Here is a 26257-nt window from a genome sequence, read left to right as displayed (position 1 = left end):
CATATTCAGCACTACTTTTTGGGGTGATATTTCTTTGAAGATAAAACTGGTTATCTAACTTTATTACTAGAGGTTACAACTTTGTATCAGAATTAGAAATACTCAGCATGCATTGAATCCAGCTATAGCCTTGTAACTAAATTTAGGACTTTCTTACATTTACCCTATATTTCAGCTAGAATTATTATGTAAAAAAATAATGGTCAAATAACTTTTAATAATTAGTACATTTATGTATTATATTTTATTAGTAAAGTTCCACAGATTCTTTATGCAATTTTAGGCCCTAGAATTCAGGTTATTAATTTTCATAGACTGAAAATATCAGATATTTAACAGAAAATATGTCTTTTAACACTGAATTCCTCTACAGACTACCTTGCATAGTACTTCTTCATCTTCTCTATGTTATCTCCAGTGATTTAGAGTAAATACACAAAGGTGACCTATATTATGTGGTAGTGAATATTTTAGAACAATAATAATCAATAGACTATTCATTCAAGTGAATGGAGGAGAAGTCAATTTAATTGCATTTTATATTAACTTATTTTGAGAAACATACAGTAAAGAAAAGGCATTCTGAATTTGTGATGCTTATTTTAAAGCACCTGACTTTGATGGGTTTTCTTGGCAAAAATGTTAGTATGACCTGGACTTCAGCCAGTCCTTATATTGGGTTTGTTGAGGATATTACTGAATCATTGTGTATAGAATTGATTGTGGGCTTACCTTCTCAAAAACACAACTGAAATATTTGAAGTGGGTTTTACTCTCCTTCTCTGGGCTTGGAGCCTTTGGAAGAGTATTTCTCAGAGGAAATGGTTATAAACAAATTACCATGAAAGCAAAGCCCTGAAACCAAACAACTTAGACTAAAAAATATTCCTAAAAATATACTAAAATAAACTAGTAAAAATATACTACTAAAAAATGTTGTACCATAGGGATTATTTCTTTGTTTGGAATTATCAGTGCCTGCAAATTCTCAGATTTTGAATTCATAAAATAACAAAAAATAAAATAAGTAAGTGAATAAAAATAAAATAACTATATCTAGTGAAACAGCTATTAAATAATGCTATTTAACCTTATCAGGCAAGATGTTATAAGCCTTTAAAGGTGAAATGCATGAAAAAAACTCTCAGTATAATGTCTTTTATAGAATAAATATACACTATATGCTATGTAAATCTGTTGTCTATAATAAATAAGTTAAGAAGATCCTTCTTGAAAAATAAGCTATTTCTCAACTGGCTTCTGTGGAAAATAGAAACATTTATATTCAGATTTTTAACTGTAATCTCTTTTTGGGGGGTGGATACTCGGGATTGAACTCAGAGGCACTCAACCACTGAGCCACATCCCCAGCCCTATTTGGTATTTTATTTAGAGACAGGGCTCACTGAGATGCTTAGTGCTTTGCATTGCTGGCTGGCTTTGAATTCACAAGCCTCCTGTCTCAGCCTTCCAAGCTGCTGAGATTACAGGCGTACATCAGCATGCCTGGCCTTTTCCTATTTTGAATTAATGTTTAATTTTACAATATGCACTTCACTTTTGTCTATCATAATTGATATTTCCATGTCACTAATGATGCAAATCATTACCCTAAATCACATTTGTTACCCTTGGACACATGGATTTTGGAAGGATTAAATTGGTTCTGCCAAGATAATTTCATCTGGAGATGATATATTTTGGGAACAAAAACTTATTTAGAAAGAATATTTGTGAACCTCACATACCTACCAGCTAACATGCTGGAAATTTAATGTTTTCTTTACTTGAATTATTGACTTTTCTAATTCTTCACAATTATATCATTTAGGGGAAAAATTATATAGCAATTATAAAATTATGTAGCAATACATATGGCTATTTATTAAGACTAACTATGAAAAAAAGGCTTTACTATCTCTTGTAAAGAAGTCATACTTCTTAGTTTTCTCAGTATATATCAGTAGCTTCTGAAGGAACTATTGAATTGTATTCTGACCCTTAATAATTATTTGTAATGAAGCCAGCTGTGCCCCAGTCCTAGGTAGGAAGCAATTGACATTATTTTCTTTTCTCTTTTTTTAACTTTATTAATTATTATATAACTTTAGGGGAATTTTACTTTAGTCCTGTTTTATGGGATTAGTTTATTTTATGCAAGGGAGTACTAAAATTTAATATATAGCTATAAATGTACTTGATAAAAAATAAAAAAGTCACCGTCATACAGACATTTGTTAACTCAAGTGTGGATTAAAAAAAATGTCCTAAAGAATCAAGAATAAAATGTATTCCTAGATGTGTAATAAAAACAACATAAAAGTCAAAAAATTGTTATTTTTACTCCATTTTTATATTCTAATCTATTAAGATGATATCCACAACTTAAATTATTGGCTAAAACTATTATAGTCCTTAAGGTACACAACTAACAATGTAGCATCATCAGGAGATGAACTTGGGATATATTATTTCTACTTACTACTGATTTGATATAGTAGGCACTCGTTCTAAGATGATAATGATAATATCCCTGAGATGCCCTTTTACTCGCTTCCCTGCTTTCAGTGTTTAATTAGACAAGGAAAAGCCTATTGAATCTATAATTAGCCCTTCCTTTTTTCTTTTTTTTTTTTTTTGAAGGTCTCAAATAAATTGCCTTTAGGTTTAAGGAAATTTGGCATTCCCTAAGGCTTTGAACTTGGCAGTAACTCCACCAGAATCTTAAAATTATGTTGCTATGTCCAGAAACATTTCCCAAAATTCAGAGGATTATAAATATGAATATGAAAAGTATTGGCTAAAGTTTCTGATAACTACACATATATTTTAAATATGTATAAGCTATAATAACATTAAATTTATCATTTTAACTATGTAAGTTTGAGTGAACAATTCAAAGGAATAAATACATTCACATTATCGTATAGCCATCGCCACCACCCATCTCCTGAATTTTTTCATCATCCTGAACTGATACTCTATACCCATCAGCTAATAGTTTCCCATACTTCTCTGCTTCAGCCCCTACCAGCCACCATTTTACCTTCTGACTTTATGAATTCTAGGTATTCATATAAGTAATATCATATAACATTTGTCCTTTGCCTTTGGCTTATGTCATTTAGCATAATGTTTCAAGACTTATCAACATTGTAGCACCAGAATTCATTGCCTTTCTAAACGAAATAATATTTCAGTATAAGCATATCACATTTTACTTATCCATTCATTTGTTGTTGGACATTTGTTTTGTTTTCATCTGTTGTAGTGCTTTCTTTTAGTATATATCATCTATTTTATTTTCTATGACAGCATATAACACATTATATGTCCTCACTAAATATATATTTAATTAGTAAATAAATGTGATGAAATGCAGATGTATTCAGTCGTTAGCAATTTCAATCCTAGGGTTTATGAGTTTATAGAAAATATATGACTTTGGCCTGAGTGGGAGGAACACCTCCTCCACTAGTTAGTCATATGTTGTCTCTTGACTCCACTTCCAACTCCAGTAACTCCTGTGGCTTCAAGTTTTTCACAGGTTTAATCAGGTTCACATAGGTTTGGTCCAACTACAACTTCCATCCACTGAGCAGTTGACTTTCCTGGGGTTTCTCTGACACTGTGACATAAGATGCACCCAGAAAGCAGCTCAGAGTTCATTCATGCACAAATGCATTATCTGAAATTATGAGGGAGCTAATATAAACTTTCATATGCTCATTCTTGGTCAGTGGTTAATAGAAGCAAGTGAATAAACGTTTTACTTTATTGCCTGCTATACTGAAAAGTAGTAGCTTCCTACTAAGTGTTGGTAAATCGTTTCACTTAGAAACTTCACTAGAAAGTTAAGCATTTTGTATTGAGCTCTCAGTATAACATCCTTGAAAGAATTCCAGAAATTAGTGTTGCATCAAAGACTGAAAATGTTCAGAGGTATTGGTCTACCTCATATTCCTATTCAATTTTCTTGACCCTGAAAAGAAGATAATAAAATTGGATGGTTCTTGGAAGATAATGGCAAGCTAGAGTAAACACAGGCCTAATTTCAGCTGTTATAAAAGACAAAATCAACACATGCAGATAATAATTTAGAAATTTTTATTCAATTCTAATTAATAAGGAAGATTAAAAAAAAACTTATTGCTTTTACTATAATACATTTTTAACTTTTTTTACCTCAGGGCCAGATTAATACTTCTGTATCAACTAAGATATAGTTACCAGGGACCTTGATTGACTTGAAATTGCTCCGAATATCATGCTGTTCCTTTATATTTATAACATTATACCAGTTTGATTTGGTGAACAAGAAATGGTAAGTATTAGAGATGTCCTAAGAAGAAAGACAAAGTAGCACCCACATCACTGTGTGGAAATTGTAGCCAGATTGCCCAATAAGTTAGGTGAAATTTCTACTTTCCATGATAATGTAGGTATTGCTAAGCTCTCTATCATGATATAACAAGAACCCCCATTCCTCAAGTTTCCAGTAACATTCTCCCTGCTGCTTTTAAGTCCTTATTGGCAGCCACCTTTAGTGCCCTCAGGCCACTTCTGTCTCTTTAAGCCTCCTTTAGCTTTTACTGTGTTTTTTCAACTACTACCCATAGCTCAACTCCAATATGCCAGACCCATATTTTAGATTTTTGGTTAATGCAGCATATGTCTTCCAGGTACTCTAATCAGTGTTAATTATCTATTGCTGCATAACAAAATTTAGCAGCTTACAACAAAGTATTTATTATCTCATAGTTGCTTTATGCCAGAAATTCAGGAACAGTTCAGCTGAGTCTTTTTGACTCAGGGTCTACCATGAGGTTATGGGTCAAGACATTGGTCAGCAATGCTGTCATCTGAAAGCTTAACTGGTGCTGGAGGATCTGCTTCCAAGGGGATTATGGGTCACTCACATGTTGTGGACAGGAGGTTGAAGTTTCTCATCTTCAAAATGCTGCTTGAATATTCCCATGACATCATAGGTGGCTTCCCACAGAGTGAATGAATCAAGAAAAAAGGGTAAATCAGAAGCCATATATTTTTCACCTCAGTATTTCTGCAGTATCATAGTAGTCACACAAGTCATCTCTATTCACTATGGGTAAGTATAGAAAAGCATAAGTGCTATAATAAAGGGGCCATTGTGACTGTGATGGAGGTTGGCTACCTACTACGACCTCTTTGCGTTCTGAAAGCATCATAAAAGATACTTAGGAATATTGCTATAATCTATTGGTTGAACTGAAAGAATGTTAGTTCAGAATGAATCTCAGAGTAGATACCTCTCTAGCAGGTCCAAGCTGCTTTAAGCTTCTCAGTCACACCGAACATAATGGCCCAGAAGATCTGCTGTTATGAGATACATTTCTGTTACATAAAATGACTATGTGGAATCTCTGGCTATTCCTAATAGGAGAGTTGCAGAATAGATAACTTGGGTTTGGAAGAAATACCATGTTTTCTGCAATAGAGAGTTACTCCCTTTAGGAAAAAAAAAAAATATATCACACACACACACACACACACACACACACACACACACCCTGTCCTGATTTGCTACTGGGTCCCAGTAGACGATGTATGCTAGATACCAACTAGCTCTTTGACTATAGTTCTCTATCCTGAGAGAAACCCAACAAATAAAATATTATGATTGGGAGGGTGCAGCTAAAATTTAGCATACAACATCAGTGGAGCATTTAGAATCAAACCCAGATAGATTCAGAAGATGAGGTACCTCTTTTACGTGAATTTTTCTCCCTCAACTCAGGGTTTGTAAGGGATTTAATAAGTCCAATCAAAAAGAGAAAAAAAATTCAGGCTTAATGGCTTATTGTAGTATATTGGTACTACTTATAAGTGAACTGCAGTAATACAAACAGCCCCATTTTTTTGTGGCCCTAAAGAAAGGGCAATCTTCCTATGACAACAACCTGTGAGCCTATATTTAGTTTTACTCGGTATTGAGGGATAATACAGACATTTATGGACTTCTAAGCAATGGCAAATAGCTAGCTCATTAGAGACATGGAAGTCTAGAGAAAGAGCATAGAGATGGATGTCCAATGAGAGTAAAGAATAGGTCTTTGTGGACTGCACTAGTGCTCACCCCTGAGTATCTGCATCATAAACAAAACAGAGTATTTAAGAAGACAAAAAAATTGGCCTGTGAATGTCTGTCAGCCTCTAGCTTCAAACTGACCAATGCATCAGTTTGTTATGGATGGACACAATAGTATAGCTTCCTCTCACTAACATTGGTCTAGCTATTGCCACTGCTAATCACTAACCTTCAAGCAGTAGCCAGCCAGTTGATTATATCACATATATTCTATCACAAATGGGACAGCTGTGCATTGTAATTAGAATTGACAACAACTCTGGATATAGGTCTTCCTCCTATGACTGCAGTACTTCCACCAGCACTGTTATCAGAGGATTTGCAGAATGATTGATTTTTAAGACTTATATACTTATATTTGTACAATATTGCTTCATTAAAAAGGGCATATCTTATAGTAAAGAGATATGACAATGGGCAATGAAAATAGAAGTCAGTGGTACTTTTATAGATCTCATTTCCTGAAAGCAGTTGTCTTCATTAGGATAGTGATATGGCCTATTAAAGGCTTACATTCAGAAATAATAAATTGTATAATTGGAGAAATGTTTTCCAGGATGCACTGAGTCAATAAACAAAAAAGGTTGCTTTACTATGAAAGCTCAAATGCATGGGTTAAAAACCATTGGTGAATTAGGTTTGCCCTCTCCCCATTATTCCTTATGATCCATTTCAGGAATCTGTGGTCTCTATATCCACAATCTTAAACTCTGCTGAACCAGAGGACCTAGCTTCAGGCGGAAAACCTATATTTGCAGATAGTGAGTTGGTCATAACTGTGACTAGGCAGAATGAGGATATCTGAGTAGTGCAAGGCTGTACCAGGAAACTTCTTCAAGCAAATTTGAGCAGAGAGGAGCAGGAATTAAAGAAGAAATGCTTAATCCTTCTATGCTATAAACTAACAATTTTGAAATACATTTCATAAAGTTTCTCAGAAGGTCTGTCATAGTCAAAACAAAATACCTATTGTAGTAGACAAATTGATGACATATACTTCCACTGGTTTTTCCTTGATTCCCTTTCCCAGTTTTATTTCCTTTGTGCCGTATCCCTGCTCCATGGAATTACTTTTAAAGTAAGTTAATTTCATACAGGCATTTGTCTCAAATTATACTTTTAGAATAATCCCAAAAAAGCATGCTTTTAACTATGATTGATTATATGAAAATTTCATTTACTATTTTGTCATGGTTCCCTGGAATAGAGAGGATTATTTTTTTATTTCTAAAGATTCCATTGACCTGAGGCCTTTAGCATTGTATCAGACTGGCAAATATGTCAAAGTGATTCACTTTGAGACAAGTATAACCGAAGATCTCTAATTTGATGTGGTTAGAAAATTTTGTGCATTCTGTATTTTTGAGGGAATTGTATATTTCCTAGTGTTATATTTTAACATTAATGCTAAGACAAACTATTTCTATAAGTAAAGAGCATTTATATTCACTAGAGTTAATGTTGCAACCTTAAATCCTTTCTCTAAAAAAGTATATACTAATGATTTGGCATATCTTCAACTCTATGGAACTTAGTATTTGTGTCCTTATTTCATAAATATTCTGCTGCCAGTCACATGAAACTGTCAGATTTTGTTTGTTGTTTTTCTTATTTTGGTTGTAATTATTTGGGGTGGGGGAATAATGGGATATTTTTGTTTTAGAATGGCAGTGAGTGTTACTGTTCAAATAGAACTCTTTAATTTGAATATTTATCGAGGCTATTGGTATCACATTTTCCTTTTGTAGTCAAAAATTCTAGAAATCTCCATTTTTCCCCCTGGGTAAGTTTATGAGTTTGGAAGGAAAACACAGAATTAGCATCTGTTGTCCTGAAGAATACTTTTCCTTAAAAAGTTGGCTTTAGCATACCCTTAGTTGAATGGGATCTTATTCAGAAGTTGGGGATTCTTCATTATGGAACCATGATTTCCCTTCTTGGGTTGCTCAAATACAGCTAATATCACTTTTTCTCTTTTCGGATACATAAGTACATCCAGTGAAACAATAGAAATATTTGAGAGTTTGATTGATTTATATTTTTTTAGATCTGTTAAGATTAGTTCTACTAGAGAGAATAACATAATCTTTATTCTTCATATTGAGCACTTGATGAAAAGATTGAATGAGACCATCTATACAAAAACACACTATAAACTATGCAAATCATAAATAAAATGTAGCATTAAAATAATATCTAGCAATGCAATCTAGCAATACAGTGTTTGAGGCACCTCTTAATGCCATGTTTTTAGGCTAAGAAGTAGATTTCAATCATACTACATGTATTTTCTTGGTAAAATTATGGTAAAACTACATAAAAAATAAAATGTTCATATAGTGGCCTATAATATTCTCAGAATGAGTTCCTGATAAATTTAATATGTTTTTGTTCAGATGAATCTATAAAAAAGATGAAACTTTTTAATGTATATTTATGAATCTCTGTACCTGAAAATTCATTTTCAGTTGAAAACAGAGAAGGGAATATAAGATTGTGGTAGTGAAAAGCCTGCATATCAAAGACATAGGAAATATCATAAACAAAAATATCATAAAATACCAAGTAGAAAATATATTTTAATGATCATAGAAAATGTTCATATCATCAAATAAGTAGGTTGAGATAACAACAGTCATTGAGATAATATAGAAAAATATAGAAACTAATAGAACAATTCACAGAACAGAAGGTAACTGTTCAAAGTCATATGTAATAAATATTCAATTGAAACAACAGTGGGATTTTTCATATGTATATAATTAACAAAACAGCTTTTATAATAGCTAATGCCTATCAGGATGTAGTGATGGGCTGTAGATTTCCATACGCTTCTATGAAAAGTCAGTTGAGCAACATGTATTTAAAAAGTGCAAAATCATCGAATCCTTTGACCCAGTTATTCACTTTAATAGAGTCTACCCTAAAGAAATTATCTCTGATTATGCACACTTTAAAATATTATCACATAAAAATGTGATTATTTTTGTGTAACAAAAAGGTTTTACACAACTTTTTCACATATTTTCCTCCTTATTTTAGTCAGCTTTTTCACTGCTGTGACTAAAAGATCTGAAAAGAATAATTTTAGGGAAGAAAAGTTTATTTAAGGGATCACAGTTTCAGAGGTCTTAGTCCACAGAAGGCCAGCTCCATTTCTATGGGCTCAAGGTGAGGCAGACCATCATGAAGGAAGAGTGTGGTAAAGGGAAACAGCTTCCCATTAAGAAGGAGAGAGAAAGGTCTCCACTTGCCAGATACAAATATATATACCCCAAAGCCACACACTCTCCCACTTCAATTACCACTCAGTTAATCCCTATCAGGGGAATAATTCCCTAATTGGGTTAAGACTCTGATAACCCAATAATTTCTCCTCTAAAGTTTCTGCATTTTATCACATGTGAGCTTTTGGGGGACACCTCACATTCAAACAATAATATTCTGCTCCTGCCCCCCCCCAAAGCTTAAAACCATGTGATAATGCAAAGTACATTTTGTCCATTTCCAAGAGTCCCTCTAGTTTCAACAGTTCCAAAAATGTCCAAAAGTTCAAGGCCAAATTCTCCTCTGACACTCAAGACAATCTTGCATTGTGAGCTCCTGTAAAAATTAAAAGCAATTTATAAATTTCCAATTTAAAATGGTACCAAGTAAACATTTCCATTCACAAAATTAGCGGTAGAGAAAGAAGGATTAGGACCAAAGCTAGATCAAAATCCCGCTGGGCAAACAAGGCCTGTAGCTCCATGTCTGGCATCTGGGGCACATGACATTGTGATGTCCTCTCCAAAGGGCAGATGTAGTTCTGCCTCTGTGGCCTTATTGGTTGCAGCCCAAGTGGCCTCTCTCTTGGTTTGTCTCTGTTCAATTCCTGGAGCTTTCCTAAGATGATGTCTCACAGTCCTGGCAATTTTTAATTATGGGGGTCTCCACTGAAGCTTTAGCTTCCTCTTCAAATCTCTACACCTTGCCTTCTCAGGGAGCACCTGCAGGAACTCCAACCATATTGCACTTTGCCTAGCCTCCCAGGCTTTCCTTGAAAGTCTTGGTGGAAGCCTCCATGAACTTCAGCATCCTGCATTCCTGCAGAACCAGCACCACATGGTTGACACCAAGGTCTGCTTCCATCTCTAGCAGTAGTCAACTAGTAGTTGACTAGTAGTTGACTAGTAGTTGACTGCTAGTTGCAACAAGTAGTCCCTACCAGGGACCCTTTTTGCAGCAACTTCTCAGTGTCTGGTAGGCTGAGCACTTTGAAAAAACTTCCTACGCCCCCTTGTGCAAGAAGGGTGCCCCATTAGTCTATTCTCAGGAGAACTTTCACCTTTACTGCCTTGAGCTTGAGATGGGTGTGGTCTTGCCAGCTCCTGAGATGCCCTCAAGCCACCTTTCTTATTGTCTCTCAGTAAAGTCTTCAGCGTTTCTTTAGTGGTAGTACTGTCTTTAACAAATACAACTTCCTTAGTCCCAGTTTCACTCCTGCCTCTCAAATCCACTTTTTCTGAATCTTTCCACTCTGTTTTCTGCTCCTGTTTATCACAATAAATTTGGCTAAAAGCCACCAGCAATAGCCAAGCCACCGCCTGAATGCTATGCTGTCTAGATAGTTCTTCCACCAGATTAAGAAGTCTATCGCTTTTAAAATCAGCCTCACAGAAAGTTTCAGGACACAAGTGAAATGCAGATAACTTCTCAGGCAGAACATAACATACTCCAAATTCCAACAGAATCCTCCTCTGGTCCTAAAGTCATTCTGGTCATCTGAGCTCCCACCTACTTTGGCCATTAATCTCCACTTACAACAATCTAAAATATTTCCAACTTGCTCTGCTACACATCTAAAAATTCCTCCCACCAATTCTAAAGAGCTCAAAAGGCTTCTGAACCACATGGGCAGATTCGTCACAGCAAGGACCCCACATCTCAGTACCAATTTCTGTTTTAGCCAATTTTTTTTTGCTGCTGTGACTAAAAGATCTGACCAGAGCAATTTCAGGGAAGAAAAGTTTATTTAAGGGCTTAGAGTTTCAGAGGTCTTCGTCCAGAAAGGCTGACTCCATTTCTAAGGGCTCAAGATGAGGCAGACCATCATGACATGATGGCAAGAGAAATGTCCCCACTTGCCAGATACAAATATGTATATACCCCAGAGCCACACCACAATTCCCAACTCCTCCAGTCACACCCTCCTACTTCAATTACCACTCAATCTCAGGGGATTAATTCACTGATTGGGTTAGGACTCTGATAACCCAATCATCTCTCCTCTGAAATTCCTGCATTGTCTCCTATGTGAGCTTTGGGGGGGACACTTCATATTCAAACCATATAACTCCTAATGGTGAGACTTAGCATGTGTTAGGAGATGATGGGGGTTAATGACAGTTCATATTTTATCTTGCAAATGTAGAAACCAAGACCCACAGAGGTTAAGTAATTTTTCTTAGGAAAGATCAAACACGATAGACCCTAAAAATAGATTATTGAACTTAGCAATTATGAAATCAGTTATCCTACTCACTGATTTCTCATTCATTTCTCATCAGATTTGAAAAGCCTGTTCTAATTTTGAACATTTAATTTGATACTGATATAATTTCTTATTAAAGTTTAATTACTTATAGAAGATGAAAGCTCAACTTGACTTCCACAGTGATCTCTACTTATGCACCAAACTGATTTGTCATTTGAGAGTTATATTTTAAATTAAAATTAAATTAAATTAAATTAAAACTCAAGTCAAAGAAACCATGAGCTCTTCTTTTGCTTTTCTTTAAAATGAAAGTTTAACCTATTTTAGGTCAGTAAGTATTCAAAATTTATTTTGTGTTTGTGTGATCATAAATCTTTACAAAGTTGTCTACTAGGCAGAGCACACATTCATACTTAAATTAACTAATGTAATTTTAAGTGCCATAGTTTCTGGGTATTTAGATTACCAATTTATGCGACTATTTCAAAACAGATAATTAAAACCTACATGTTTGTTTTTGCCCACAGAAAAATTATTTCAAAAGATCAAAAGAGTACATAACAGCAAAATTATGTTTCAGTGCTGAAAAAAGTAAAAAGGATATTGTCAATTCTACAGAAGTTTTGAGGTATTTCTAGACCACAGTACACAAGAGAATTGAAATTAAAGGAATAAAGACTGTCTTTTGGTTCAAAATAGTCAAAGGATTCACTGTCCAAGAAGATAAACCCAGAGGACCCCATATAGGCTCCCAGATTTGGAGCAGTAATACTTTGCAGATATCAAGAGGGAAGGGGAGAAAAGAGAATGTGCTCATAAATTCCTGGTAGAAGGGTATATTTCAGTGGATTTTTACATTATTTTTATAATCTATGTGTGTCAAAAGTTTGAAAATTTTGCAAAGCATTTGGCCAAGTTATCTGTCCAGTATCAATTGTAACTTTCTTCATAATATGGGAACCATTAAGAAAGTGCTAAATGTCCCCGAACAAATATCACTTAAATAAAGCATGGTAAATTGATAGAACAAACTCCTCTGCACCCCTAGTATAGATCTAAATATTAAAATATGAAGAGCAAAGGAAATTAACTGTCTTGTAGGTCAAATATTTATGTGTGTACCAAAATGAATTATTTATATAAAATATTGTGAAGTCATATTCTTAAAATTTTTTAAATAATTGTAGCACAATCCCAATTTTATTTAGATGCACTTTTTAATTGACTAGTAGGATGAAAGCAAATTATGAAGACCAGTTACTTCTAGGTTATGGGATTTGTGAGATTGGCATTTTTTCCTATTATTTAGCAACATTCTAATTTTTTACACTGATTTGCTTGGGTAAAAACAAGTTTTTCTTTTCTTTTTTTAGTTAAATATAAATTTTAAAACATGATCCTATGGCATGCAAGAAATAGTTTAGTATATCACTAAGCTGTTTGTGTTCTCCTTGATCCTGCTGGTAAAGTAGGACATGCTGTTCTACAATCAAATCCAGAAGGAGAAAACACATTATCTTATTTGAAGGATGCAAACATATTTAGTCAAACAAGAAACTGGCTCATTTGAGAGTTTTATAGCAAACAAGGACAGAAAGTAGTTTGCATAATTTTCTCCTGCTTCTTTTATAGTGTTTATCTTTTATAAGGCTCTTTGGAACAGTTGCTGGCCACCTGTCAATAATGTGGCCTTTTATAGACTCAACCTTTTATTGTTCTCATGCCCTTGACATATAAAAAAACAGTCTTAGAAGAAGTCAGTATTGAATATGGTGGGGGAAATACTAGTTTTAAATTTAAAAGGCAGTCCTTTGTAGACTGAAATAAAGAGAGAGTTCTGAATGACATGAAGAGAATAGACATGTTATAGAATCCTTTTTAGCAGGAATAACAATAATTTCATTATTTTATAGATGTTTGTGAGAAGTTAGCGAAGAATCACATTTAAAGTTGTAACCCATGGAAACTGAGCCAAGTAGCATTCATTTAACGTTTTGTCACAGCTTTGCATAATCTTACATTGATTGCAAGTGAAAATATTTGTGTTGTTAGTCTATCACTTACATAAATATTTGGGGTATATAAGCAGTTGTTTAGCTCCCTATTAGTTGAATAAGACATCCAATGTTTCTCTCTAGATTTACATAAAATCTGTCAAGCTAAGTGTTTCACACATATTTATTGACCCACATCCTAGAAACATTTTGCATGATACTGACTAAACACAATCTTAGAAATCTGTACACAGGAATACATTTCCATGCATAAGGGCCATTATCCAATCCCTTAAGGCGAAAGCTGCCTATCCTTTGTTTTTGTTCAATTAGATGCCAAGCTCTCTTTAAATAATCATGAACATGAACAATAAAGGAAGCAAGTTTTAAACCAGTAGGAATTCTTACTGTTCTTGTTTAAAAGCAATCTCTCTCCCTTACCATTTTTTCATTACCACTCCCTCTCATTCTTAATATTAGATTGTGGGGCTAAATTTCAATATTTATGCAGAGACACTTGATATTAAATATTACACTCTTGTACTTGGTAGGAGACTTTGTGTTTTCTCTAGTAGTTTAAGTATTGTGTTTTCAAATTTGTTTTAAAGCATTTGTGCACCTTGAAACATGTTAACTAATTGGGTTAACAATTCTTAGTTGTCAAGAACAATTTTTGAAATGTCCTTCTTCCTGTTCAATGTGTGATTATTTCAAGACTGCTTGGAGAGCAGAAGTAGACAGCTCTCCATCAGGAGTACTATGAGAGAGATCTGATCTTTTAAGAGATAGTTAATTGCACACACGTGCAATACCCAAGGTGCAATGAAAAGATAAGACAGCCGTTAAAGGCTGCAGGTGCATGAGTTCTTTTTAGGTTCTGTCATGATTATATTGCCACTTCTGCTTTCACTGGTGCCTTCATGCATTTTATTCTTTTATTTTTGCATCAGTAGGTGTTTTATAGAGCTCTGTGGAGTTTCCTTGGGATACACTATCTTCTCGTTCTCAATGTAAATAGACTTCGAATAAAATAAACCCAACAGTGTTATCTGTGAGCAGCTGCTTAATAAGAATCTGTGATAATCTTATTGCAATGGGAATTGAAATGTATTTGTATTTATAATGTAAGCTCTTCCTTGTTACCTAAGTAAACTTCAGAAATTCTTACTTATTATCAGTGTAAGATAGTCTAAAAGTTTTCTTGAACTCAATCTCTTTGTTCCTGCTGGTATTTGACATAAACCATGTAATGCCTATAATATTAAAATCTGCAAAATCAATTCTCTCTTTTTTGAACAGAGTAATTGATAAAATTCATCCAAATGTAAGCCAGGAAATTAAAAAGGTGCAATGAAACAATGGAATGTAACTAATTGTTCCATTTTATTAGTGAAAGTGTGAAGTTTGTATAAATATAACATGTAAAAGGATGTATATACACATGTGATATTCCTTATTTCTAGTGAGCAACATCAAATTAAGAATTATCTTACTTTTTTTTTTGTACCAGGGATTGAACTCAGGGGTACTCGACCACTGAGCCACATCCCCAGCCCTATTTTGTATTTTATTTAGAGACAGGGCCTCACTGAGTTGCTCAGTGCTTCTTCATTGCTGAGGCTGGCTTCGAACTTGTCATCCTCCTATTTCAGCATCCTGAGCCACTGGGATTATAAGCGTGTGCCACTAGCCTGGAATTATCTTACTTTTCTAATGAATAAATTTTACTTTTGAGAAAACTCCCATCCATATTTCTATATTTCAGCTAGTAATTTTAAAATTAACTTTTCAGAAAACTATTATCATAGATGAACAATTTCTGTAGTAATGTCAACATTATTAAAAAAAAAAGATACAAAAGTTGATGTTCAAAGAGATGACCATAGTAGAAAAATTTTACTTTTCCTAAAGAACAAAAACATATTCCCTGCACCTTTTAGGAAGTACATTTTTGTTCTTTATAAAGTAGAAAAAGAACATTTGATTTATGGCTTCATAAATAAGATACCATTATTCTTATTTTTAAAGGCATTTACACATTTTGAGTAGAAATAAAATACTTCATTTTCATATTGTAGTCGAACATTATTTCTGAAAAGGTGCTTTACAAATATCTCAAAAGGCAAAGAATATTTAATAAGAACAAATACAATTTATACCTATGATATTCTAAAATTATCCCTCAAAGCAATGTCAAAATCTTGTGTCTATTTACATTTAGTTACAGCCCCAAATTATATATAATTTATATATAATCATAAATATATATATAACATGTTAGAGATATAAATATTTGCATTATATAATATTTTACAAAGTTAACATGAAAAATTGAAGTTCTAAAAGACTATACTGTGGGTTCTGATTGTAATTTAATATATATCTGTTTTTTAAAATTAATAAAATATGTTACTGGCATCTTCTTATTTACTCAGTAAGTGCATAAAAACCAAAAGTCTTAGTAATCAGAGATAATTTTGACTGGCTTAAGAGAAAAGCATGTTTTGTCTTTATCTTCACATACCTGTGAAACAAGCATCTGTATGTTGTACCATAAATTAACTGGAATTATTTTCTTGATTTTGTTTCTGATTTTATTCATTTATTCAGTACATATTATTGAACCTGTTCTATGTATATGGTATGTACAAGACAAAGGCCTGTCCTCAAGGGGCAATTATTCCACAAACTCATTGAAATTATGATAAGCACAATGTGTGAAATATACAGGGTACTCTGAGAGTGTGTGAGATGAGATTTCTCCCTTTTTTAGGTTCATGAACCATCCATCATTTTTGAGGTAAACAACTTCACATTTATTTTAGAAGTAAATTAAAAGCCCAGAGTTTTGCTACAATTTGATTTATGAATGTAAAACTTCAATCATTTTATATCTTGTCTAGGGCAATTTTCAAATTTAAGAATTAGTGTTGTTTAGTTCTGTTTCATAGTATAAGGAAAAACAAACATTTGAGGTATGTGTGTTTTCCTTAAACAGCAATACCCACAGACTTGAAGTCAAATCACAATTATAGAAATATAATAAAATATTAATTTTCATTAATTAGTTAAGACACATCAATAATAGTTCAGCCAAAGTAAATATATAAGTTGAGTATTTTTGAGTGCCAGTTTTATAAGTTTGATATAAAATATTTTGATTTTATTTCAAGGATAAAAGAGTAACTTCTAGTAGCTCCAATCTGATTAATCAGTATAATTTCATAATTAATGTTAAGGATAGAAAACATTAATGTATCAAGAAATTTTCCTGAATTCTGTTGGTGAATTCTGAATATGTACAAGACACTATCTTTTGAATCTCAAACCTAATGGCATGTAATTTGCTTTTGAGAGTCTAATATATAGATAGATTTATTTGCTGTCTTCAAGGTGAAAAATATGGATTTCTATTTTATTTAGGTACAATGGGAAAAGAAAATAAATGTCATGATGTGTAAAATAATTCTAAAGTTTTATACATACTCCTATGTTTTTTTTATTAAAAAGTGTCTTAGGTTTTGTGATTACCAAATTGAATACTTGGTCAGTCTCTAAGAAAACATCACCAGAATTGTGAATATATATTTTTTCTTTGGGAAGTTAAAAGTAGGATTAAAACATCATTTAGTATTGTACAATGACAAATGTAAAACACCCATTGGTTGTACATTCTGTGTGGAAGAAACCACTGAGCTACAGCCAGTCTATCCATTAGGTTTTTAAGTTTTAAAGTCTTCAAATCAATACTCCGGGAAGACTGTTTCCTTATACATTATAAGTCCTTGATGGATTTTGCATAGAACTTTATAAAGAAACAATGCAGGTATTACAAATAAAGTATAACGTATTTATATTCAATGTAGAAATGATCAGTTACAATGTTAGTTACAATATTTATAGTAAGCCTCTTTTCCACTTACAACTTGATTATGCTGTTTGTAAGGAAGAAAAAAAATCAAATTTTAAACCTCTTTCTTGGTAAACAAAATTAACTGTTTTAATTAAATTTGGTGAGCATATTTTTCATATTTCATTCTGTGTAGGCTAATAATTGTTTTGTATAGGAGAAGCTGTCTGAACCTTAATCTCTAAAATCCAGGTTATATCTTGTGACTAAAAGTCAGAAGAACTGGATCGAAAAATCTAGAATGGTTGTGTTATTCATTCAAGATGTCAACTTGGCAAATCACTTGCCCCTCCTGTCTCTTGTTATTCCCATCAGTAGAATGAATCCATTGACCTACTTTAAAGGTTTTCACTCTTTAGCTGCAGAAGCCTCTTGCAGACATAGTCTAATACATAATCTCCACATGAATAAAAATAATAGTAAAATAGAGCTTTTTTATAGAAGCAATAATGAGGAAGGAGGAAGCAGTGTGCATGTGTGGACGGAGGACCCTAGAGCCCTCACCTGGCCCTTACCTTCCCTCACAACCTGTTGAAGACAGTTGAGGGTCATCAAAGAATTTCTCAAGTTCATGGAACGAATATGATCTTTACATTTTTCAAATGTAGTTCTAAATTCATAAATTGGAATTTGTCTGCTAAAGCTTTGAAAATCTTATTATTTACCTTAGAAAAAGAAATAGTATTAAAAATACAAGCTCTCTCTCTCTCTCTCTCTTTTCTAAGAAGGATTCTAAGGTACAAATCTAATATGTCATATTAAAGTCATGGACTTAAGTATTCCCTAAAAATAACTCTATAATACCAAATAGTTCATATTTAGAAAATGAATATACAAAACCCCTAATTACCCCTTAACAAAACATCCAGAAAATTGAAGAAGGTCTTTCAGTTGAATTTAAATTTCCTTATTCATGTCTATACTTGACTAGAGAAGTGAGAACATTTGATTTTTTTTTTTTGTAAATTTAAACCCTGAATGTGATTAAATGAGGATTTTTTTCAATTCTCAGCTTTGGTGACCAGAAAGGCAACACTTTAAATTTTGTCAGCAGGCATAGTACACAACTATTAGACCCTTGCAGTCACAGCCATAACAATAAAAAATTAGGCGAAAGAGAGTATGTTCTACAAAGTAGTTAATTGCCCAAGAAAAGTTAAGTCTGCTGGAGAAGCAGGCTTTCACCAGGGGCCATTTTCTTTGCCAGTTACTAGAATGGATTTGATGGTTCTGAAGCAGGAGTAATAGGTTTTCGCTGTGACTAATTTCTGATGTCCTTTATGAGCCAGGATTTCTAACTACCTAAAGTGAAGGAAATGAATAAAAGGAAACTTTCAGTAATCCCAAAAGGACTCAAAGTAAAATTGCCCCAGCAGTTACCTTATATAGGCACCGTGACACAGTTCCCTTTTGTAAAAATACTTGGTAGAGATTATTCCTTTCTGACAGGTTCCTATAGAGACCTACTTTATTACACTTCAGGGAAGTTAATGTACTAGGTCTTGAGGAATCTGTCTGGAACGTGAAGTGACTTGTCGTTTTCTTTTAGTGGCACTGTTAACTCCTGCGTTGTTTTTTTTTAGGTCCATGGGGCCGATGCATGGGAGACGAATGTGGTCCAGGAGGCATCCAAACCAGGGCTGTGTGGTGTGCTCACGTGGAGGGCTGGACGACGTTGCATAGCAACTGTAAGCAGGCTGGAAGACCCAGTAACCAGCAAAACTGTTTCAAAGTGTGTGACTGGCACAAAGAGTTGTACGACTGGAGGCTGGGACCCTGGAATCAGTGTCAGCCAGTGATTTCAAAAAGCCTAGAGAAACCCCTGGAATGTATCAAGGGAGAAGAAGGCATTCAGGTGAGAGAGGTAACGTGCATCCAGAAAGACAAAGACATGCCTGCCGAGGACATCATCTGTGAGTACTTCGAGCCCAAGCCTCTCCTGGAACAGGCTTGCCTCATTCCTTGCCAGCAAGATTGCATCGTGTCTGAGTTCTCCCCGTGGTCCGAGTGCTCCAAAACCTGTGGGAGCGGACTCCAGCATCGGACGCGGCATGTTGTGGCGCCCCCGCAGTTTGGAGGCTCTGGCTGTCCAAACCTGACCGAATTCCAGGTGTGCCAGTCCAGCCCCTGCGAGGCGGAGGAGAGCATGTACAGCTTGCAGGTGGGGCCCTGGAGCTCGTGCTCCATGCCACACTCCAGGCAAGCGAGGCAGGCCAGGAGACGCGGAAAGAATAAAGATCGGGAAAAGGACCGAGGCAAAGGAGTCAAGGATCCAGAGGCCCGGGAACTTATCAAGAAAAAGAGAAATAGGAACAGACAGAACCGACAAGAGAACAAGTACTGGGACATTCAGATTGGATATCAGACCAGGGAGGTCATGTGCACCAACAAGACGGGGAAGACTGCTGATCTGAGGTAACATTCTATTATTGTTAACCACACGTGTCTATCTGTCAAGACCACTGTTTAAAACTAACTTCTGGAATACACACCTATACACACCTGCACAACCAAGTGTGAGCGACCCCTAAGCTTAAGGCTTTTGATCTGTTTCTGTGGGATTCTCCACGTTTCTATTTTGCTCATGTTAAAGGTCCTAAACTGCTTGAGTGCATTCAAACTTTCCTTTCAAAAGTCTAGCACATGAGCAACTCTCCACGAGAAGACACTGCTCAGTTAGGTCAATAGTGCTGTTTCTCTCTAAGATCAAAGAAAACAAATTTACGTAAAGACTGGAGTATAGGGATTTTAAATTTAGATACTTATTTTGGTGTGTTAATAGAACAAGGCACACTTCTAATCTCTTCAAGTTTATAGCATTTTCAAAATTACCCTATTAACAAAATCTGCTCTTAACAATGACCTAGGGAGCTATACCTAAGTATAATTTTCTTGCATATCTTATAAAATGGGGTAACTCTCTCCAGAGAAGAAAACAGGAATCAGCAGGAAATAAGGTAAGTAAAAGGTGTTTAATCATGAGTGGCCTAGCTTAGAAAACATAATGAATTGGCTGTGTTTCTTAGGTGGAAATTATTTGGCAAATTATCTTTGGGTACATAATGAGTAGATTATGAAAGACTACCTCATTTATGATTTATTTGCTGTGAAAATAAGATTCATTGAGGATTATCTAAAGGATATGATGTTCTCTGGACATTCTCAATTTTGCTCTTGGATAAACCAGACCATCTGGGAGTGGCATATCTGGATCATTTGCATAATTGCTTTTACTGAAATATTTATGAAGTTATGATTTGGACTGAACTGAAGAAATTATAGTATCATTACTCGGAATTTTATATCATATTTATTGTAAAAATGACATTGAGAGTGTCATCTACTTTATCACACAGTCTGTTCTCTTGATTAAAAGCATAAGATAAATTTCACTGAAGTCTCAACCCATATGCTTCTGGTGAACAGCTGGATTGTTTCTCTCATGTCCCCTGGAAACAGATCACATTTTCCTGTTTACTCTGGCTGTTGGGAAGCTAAAGAGGATTGTGTGGCATGTTATGTTGTTTACCAGGCTTTCCCACTAGCTTTATCATTTCTCTAACCCTCAGTATTTTTCCTTTACCCATTCTTGCCTTAGTGATTTTGCTATGTATGGATTTTGAAATATGGAGGAAATCCTTTTTGGAAGAGGATGTAGTTTAAATAAATGAGTAAATAAAACAAGTGGATTAATCTAAGATCAAACTCTTTCTCATAATATCCTGGTTCTAGCTGCTCCTTTTAGAATATTTGCCTTTTTTGTATTCATACAGTTGTGCTTCTTTTCCAACAGTAGAGTACTTTGCTCTTTCTCCATTTTGGTTTCCTCATTCCACTGCCCTGGCCTTGCTAGTGGCTGTTTTTCCTGCCTTCATTCTCCAGGTTCTCACAAACTCTTGAAGGGGTGTGTGTGTGTGTGTGTGTGTGTGTGTGTGTGTGTGTGTGATGGGCATTTTCCGTGCAAGCCTTATTTTGCTCTTTTCTATTTTTATTCCAGAGATTTTTCTGATTTTTTTTCCTGGGGTTATTACAGTTATATTAGTTACTTGGCTTCTGTCGAGTAATGGAATGAGCCTCCAAGGCAATTTGAGTTGTCTCCTGCTGCCACTGAGTTAGCATGCTGTAGACATGTAATTTAATGTTGACTACTCAATTAAAAGTGTAATTAGGATAGTTAGCTACCATTGTATAGAGCCTAATATTCCCACCCAGTTGTTTGAATTAAGCAAATAAACTTAAAAATGTGCAAATTATTTGTCAGGAGCTTACATCTTATTAGAAATATTGTATGAAACTATAACTCTAAAATGATAGTTACATATATTCTTGACATATTAGGATATGAATAAAACTTTATGTTAAACAATTAAATTGATTATTACAATTTTTCTTTTCTATGAATTATCATGTATGATCAAGAAAATTAAAGCCCTAGTGAAAAAGTGACAAAAACCAGGCATTTGGGCCTATATTTTACTCAAAATTACAGTAAAACATCATGAAGCCAATAAAGTGAAGAGTAAAACAGTAGTGTCACAAAAGCACAGGACCACAAGTCAAGGATTTAATAATTAAAGCATTTGACAGTCCATCACATTCAGAAACACTTCTATCATGTAAGAGGATAAAAAAAAAAAAGTCATTCAACAAGGTTTAAAATGCCCTCTTATAATAACTAAATGAATTTATCCAGATAAACCTAAGGATCTTGGGGAAGCTGTCATAAGTAAATACAGAATTGCTGCTAAAATGCCCAAACTGAAGAAGATAAATCTGCCCTATTTCCTGCTCTCAAACAGACTGAAATCTGTAATAATAAAAAGCACAAATGAAAGCCCATTCTTTTATGACAATAGGAAACAGTCACAGTAACAAGCCACAATTGATACAGAAGATTTGGAAGCATGGTAAAATGAGATCTAACTGAGGGAAGAAACTTAGGGGGGCTTTATGTCTTGCCAGCTTTTGTGAACATTCAAAATCAAGTCAGTGCCACCTCCTTAATGGGGCAGGGAAAGGGGCTGCTGAAACACCCTTGAGTCTGATTATGAACAGAATGTTGGGTAGGCAGGACTGAGCTAGAAAGCCCACCATGAATCATTACCAACTGAAGACTAGCAGCTTGCAGACTGAGGGTTTAACATTTCCACGAGGAATGGAAGAGAATTCTGAATCTCAAAGGCTTGAGAACCAAAGGCTGTACTGGAGCCTTACCCAGGACAAGAGTTAATATGAAAGTGTATTACGCATTTCTCTGGGAAACCAAAGACATTAGGTGAAATGTGGTTTTCTGAACCCAAAGCAGAAAGATTTGAGACTGAGCTAGAAAGCCCACTTTGAATCACTACCCTTTATTCAAACAGAGATAAAGGTCTGGGGAAGTAACTCAGAGGCACAGAACTTGACTAGTACGAGTGAGGTCCTGGGTTCACTCCCCAGCACCACACACACACACACACACAAAAAAAAAAAAAAACAGAAGATAAGAAAATAGAAAGAACTTAAAATAATTTTGTAGAACTGAGGAAAGAAATAGAGAAGAATTATAAAATAAGGACAGAAACGAAATTCACACAAGAAACAAACAAACAAAAAACAGAAAACGAGTCGTAAGAAGAACCAGTGGTATGAAGAATACTTTGAGAACACAAAGTAAACTATCTTAAAGAATAACTGCATGTAGAAGATTATCATAAAAATACCTTGAAGATTATTTAAAAAAAAATCTGGTGTGCTTGGAAATAGAAAAATTAGGACAAGACAAAACTTATTAACAAAAGACTTTCCAGAAATTAAGGAAGACTTTCATTCATCTGTTAAACTTGCACAGGCCCCAAATTCCACTTAGAAGAAGTTAAAATAATGGCCTGATGGATAATCTGATATAAATCAATTTTGTGCATTTCCTTTGGCAGTGATTCCTCTCCTAGGAATTTCTTCTAAAATATATATATATATCTAAATATACAAATATATGTACAATTCTCATTGTAACATGTTATAGAAAGACAGCCTGAATTTTATCAATAAATGACTAGTTAAATCATGGAGCTTCCATATGTGGAGTATCATATAGGTATTACCAAATGAAGTTTGTGATTAAACATGAGGGAATAAATGAAGTTTTATGCCCCTCTTCTACGTTGAAATCAGCCAGAAACACCAATAAGGAGATAAACATCTACTGCTCAAAAAAAAAAAAAAAAAAAAAAAAAGGAGGAGGAGAAAAATGGAGAAATGAGTGGAGAAAAAAGGAAATGGAGTGTCTTTATGATAAATGAGGATCCTCTTTCAGGATAAACCCTGAAATCTACAGGATAGACAAGCAGGACCTAGAATATGAAAGCATGAAATGGTGAACCCTATCCAAGATCTTTCTAGTGGGTGATCTCAATAGGGAAGGGGCATGGATGAGCCACAGAGGATGTGAGGAGGTTCCTTAGGAGCCAGCCCCTCATCACTGACTCACAGGGGAAGTGTAGCTATTGGAGAATTAAGGTAAATGTTGTTCCTTAGTTTTCTGGCTAAGAGAAGTTGTTGGAAGTGAAGTGGAGGATGGGCAAAAGGAGGCAGCTATCTCCAGACCATAGCCAGCATAATCCTTGATTTAAAGTGTTGCCATGAGCCATCCCCACCTCTACAATGCTTTAGCTGTCCCATTTCACCTCTAGAATATGCACATAGAAGGCACAATGTGTTTTAGGAAAAAGTCTGAAATCTGCTCAAACACAAAGGCATTTAGTGGAGAGTAGTGCCTACTCTTGAAAATGTCTTCCATTTGAATGCACTTTATTTTGTCACATTGTCTGACAAAGACAATTAATTGTAATTACAAGTCCAATAGAAACACTGCCCAGAAGTGTGGGAAATTCAGTAAATTCCTGAGGGAATAAAACAGAATTAGAATCTTAAAAAGATTTTTGTGGGCTAATCCAAAAGCAGGAGGTCTATGCAGATTCTAAATAAATGCATACAGCAAACACTCGGGCACAAATAAGGAGGGGTGAGAAATGAAGAACAAAATAATTAACCACCCATAGAAATGCTGATACAATGCCTTTTTATTTTTCATTTGCCTTATCAATTTCATTTTTTTCTTTTAAGTACCTATATAATTCCAGCCAGAACATTTCAGATAGTTATGAATGATGCTTCTTAGGTGGCTTTCTGATTATTCTTTCTAGCTCTGATATGATATTCTTGACACACCTTTTCTCATCTTCAAAATTAAAAATTGTTGACCAGAAAATTACATTTCTTCTCAAGACAGTCAACCTCTTTCTGTTTGATTTCTATTTCACCTTAGAACACCAGTTGTTAACTGATCCAAGTTTCTGTTTTAGCATTGCTTTTTAGAATTGTGGTATAAAACTATTGGCACTGCAATAGTCTGAAAATTGGCTGAATTAATGGGAAGAATTAAACTAATGGATGATTAGGAAACATAAGTGCTACATAAGAAACCTAAGCATTCATGATACACAGAGTTGAAAAAGAAATTTAAATTTTCTGGGACTCAGTATCCTCATACATGTAGTGGTGTGGGCAGTGATAGAAGAGAGACAAAAAAAAAAATCTTTAAATGCCTTCCATATTCTGTGATTCTTATGAACCCAAACAAAAACCATACCTGAAATTGTGATCATAAAACCCTATGTATCTTTCTTGGCAGAAAGTTAATTAATTTTTAGCATGTTCCATGAATCAATTTTTTAGTGAAATATCATGGCAAATTTACATACAGTGCATATAGAATAACATAGCTCTCCATGGTCTTGAGAGCACCTGCAAGGTTTTGTACTTGGTGGATATATGGTTCCTGAGAACCCATTTCCACACTACAACTTTTGGATTGGTGAAATTGCAAATTTAATTCTACTGTTACTGGAAAAAAAAAGGAAGAATATTGCCCGCTATTTAAAGTAACACTGACTCCTCTTAGGTTATTCAGAATCCATTTATAAAATTACTACTTCCCATTCATGAATAGCAGGCATTTAGATTTTAAAACTTTCTTTAATATCCAAAGTATTGATATGCCTGCCAGATATTTATTCTGATTTCTTATGAGCTTATCTCTGCTGCCCCTTTACCACACCTGACTAAAGAATTATATAAAAAAAAAAAGCCATTCAGTATGTCCATGCTCTTATGTAGACTGTAGATGGCTAAAAAAGAAACCTTGTACCTGTCTCAAAATATGGAGCCAATCAGGCAGTGTATTACAACAGATTAGAGGTCCATTGTCAAGCCTCATTCTTCCTGCCACTGTGCCTGAGGATGACCTTGGAGCAGAACATTCGTGAGGCCCCTAGTTTTCTGATTTCTGGTGGGATTCTACCAGTAGGAGATGGCAGTAGTATAGATATAGCAGAAGGTGGGAAGACAGAGAAGTTGGGTAATTTATCCCTATCTGTTCATGGTTCAGCAGTGACTGAGTTCCTCTAACAAAGACCATGACCCCTGTCCAGCAGCTTTCTCCTTAGCTCTAGGTGTTCCTGGGTGCTGACAAAATCTTTTCCTTTCTTTTCTTCATCACCTTAGAGTGGGAATGTGTCTGTGGTTGCTAACCCCAAGGTGCTACCTCATTTCTTGGTGATTTCTGTTAACATTGCCACTCTCGTTTAAAAAAACAAACAAACAAACAAACAAACAAACAAAAAACAAAACCTTCTATTAAACTCTTCTGAATTAACCCAAATGAGTTTGCAGTCCATTTTCTGCTGCCCAGGACTGATATATAATAGCTC

At 34.7% G+C, this 26257-nt stretch overlaps 1 protein-coding gene across 1 annotated transcript in view; it reads left to right on the top strand.

Annotated features, from left to right (window-relative positions):
- Positions 1-26257, top strand: part of Thsd7a (thrombospondin type 1 domain containing 7A) — a 395412-nt gene that overhangs the window by 144426 nt on the left and 224729 nt on the right. Inside the window, exon 2 of the mRNA XM_026397260.2 lies at positions 19091-19922. Within this exon, the coding sequence (XP_026253045.2) occupies positions 19091-19922 (832 nt within the window). The remainder of the gene's footprint in view (positions 1-19090; positions 19923-26257) is intronic.

Source organism: Urocitellus parryii, chromosome 3, assembly GCF_045843805.1.
Source record: "Urocitellus parryii isolate mUroPar1 chromosome 3, mUroPar1.hap1, whole genome shotgun sequence".
NCBI classification, from domain to species: domain Eukaryota; kingdom Metazoa; phylum Chordata; class Mammalia; order Rodentia; family Sciuridae; genus Urocitellus; species Urocitellus parryii.
This window is presented reverse-complemented; position numbering and strand designations above follow the sequence as displayed.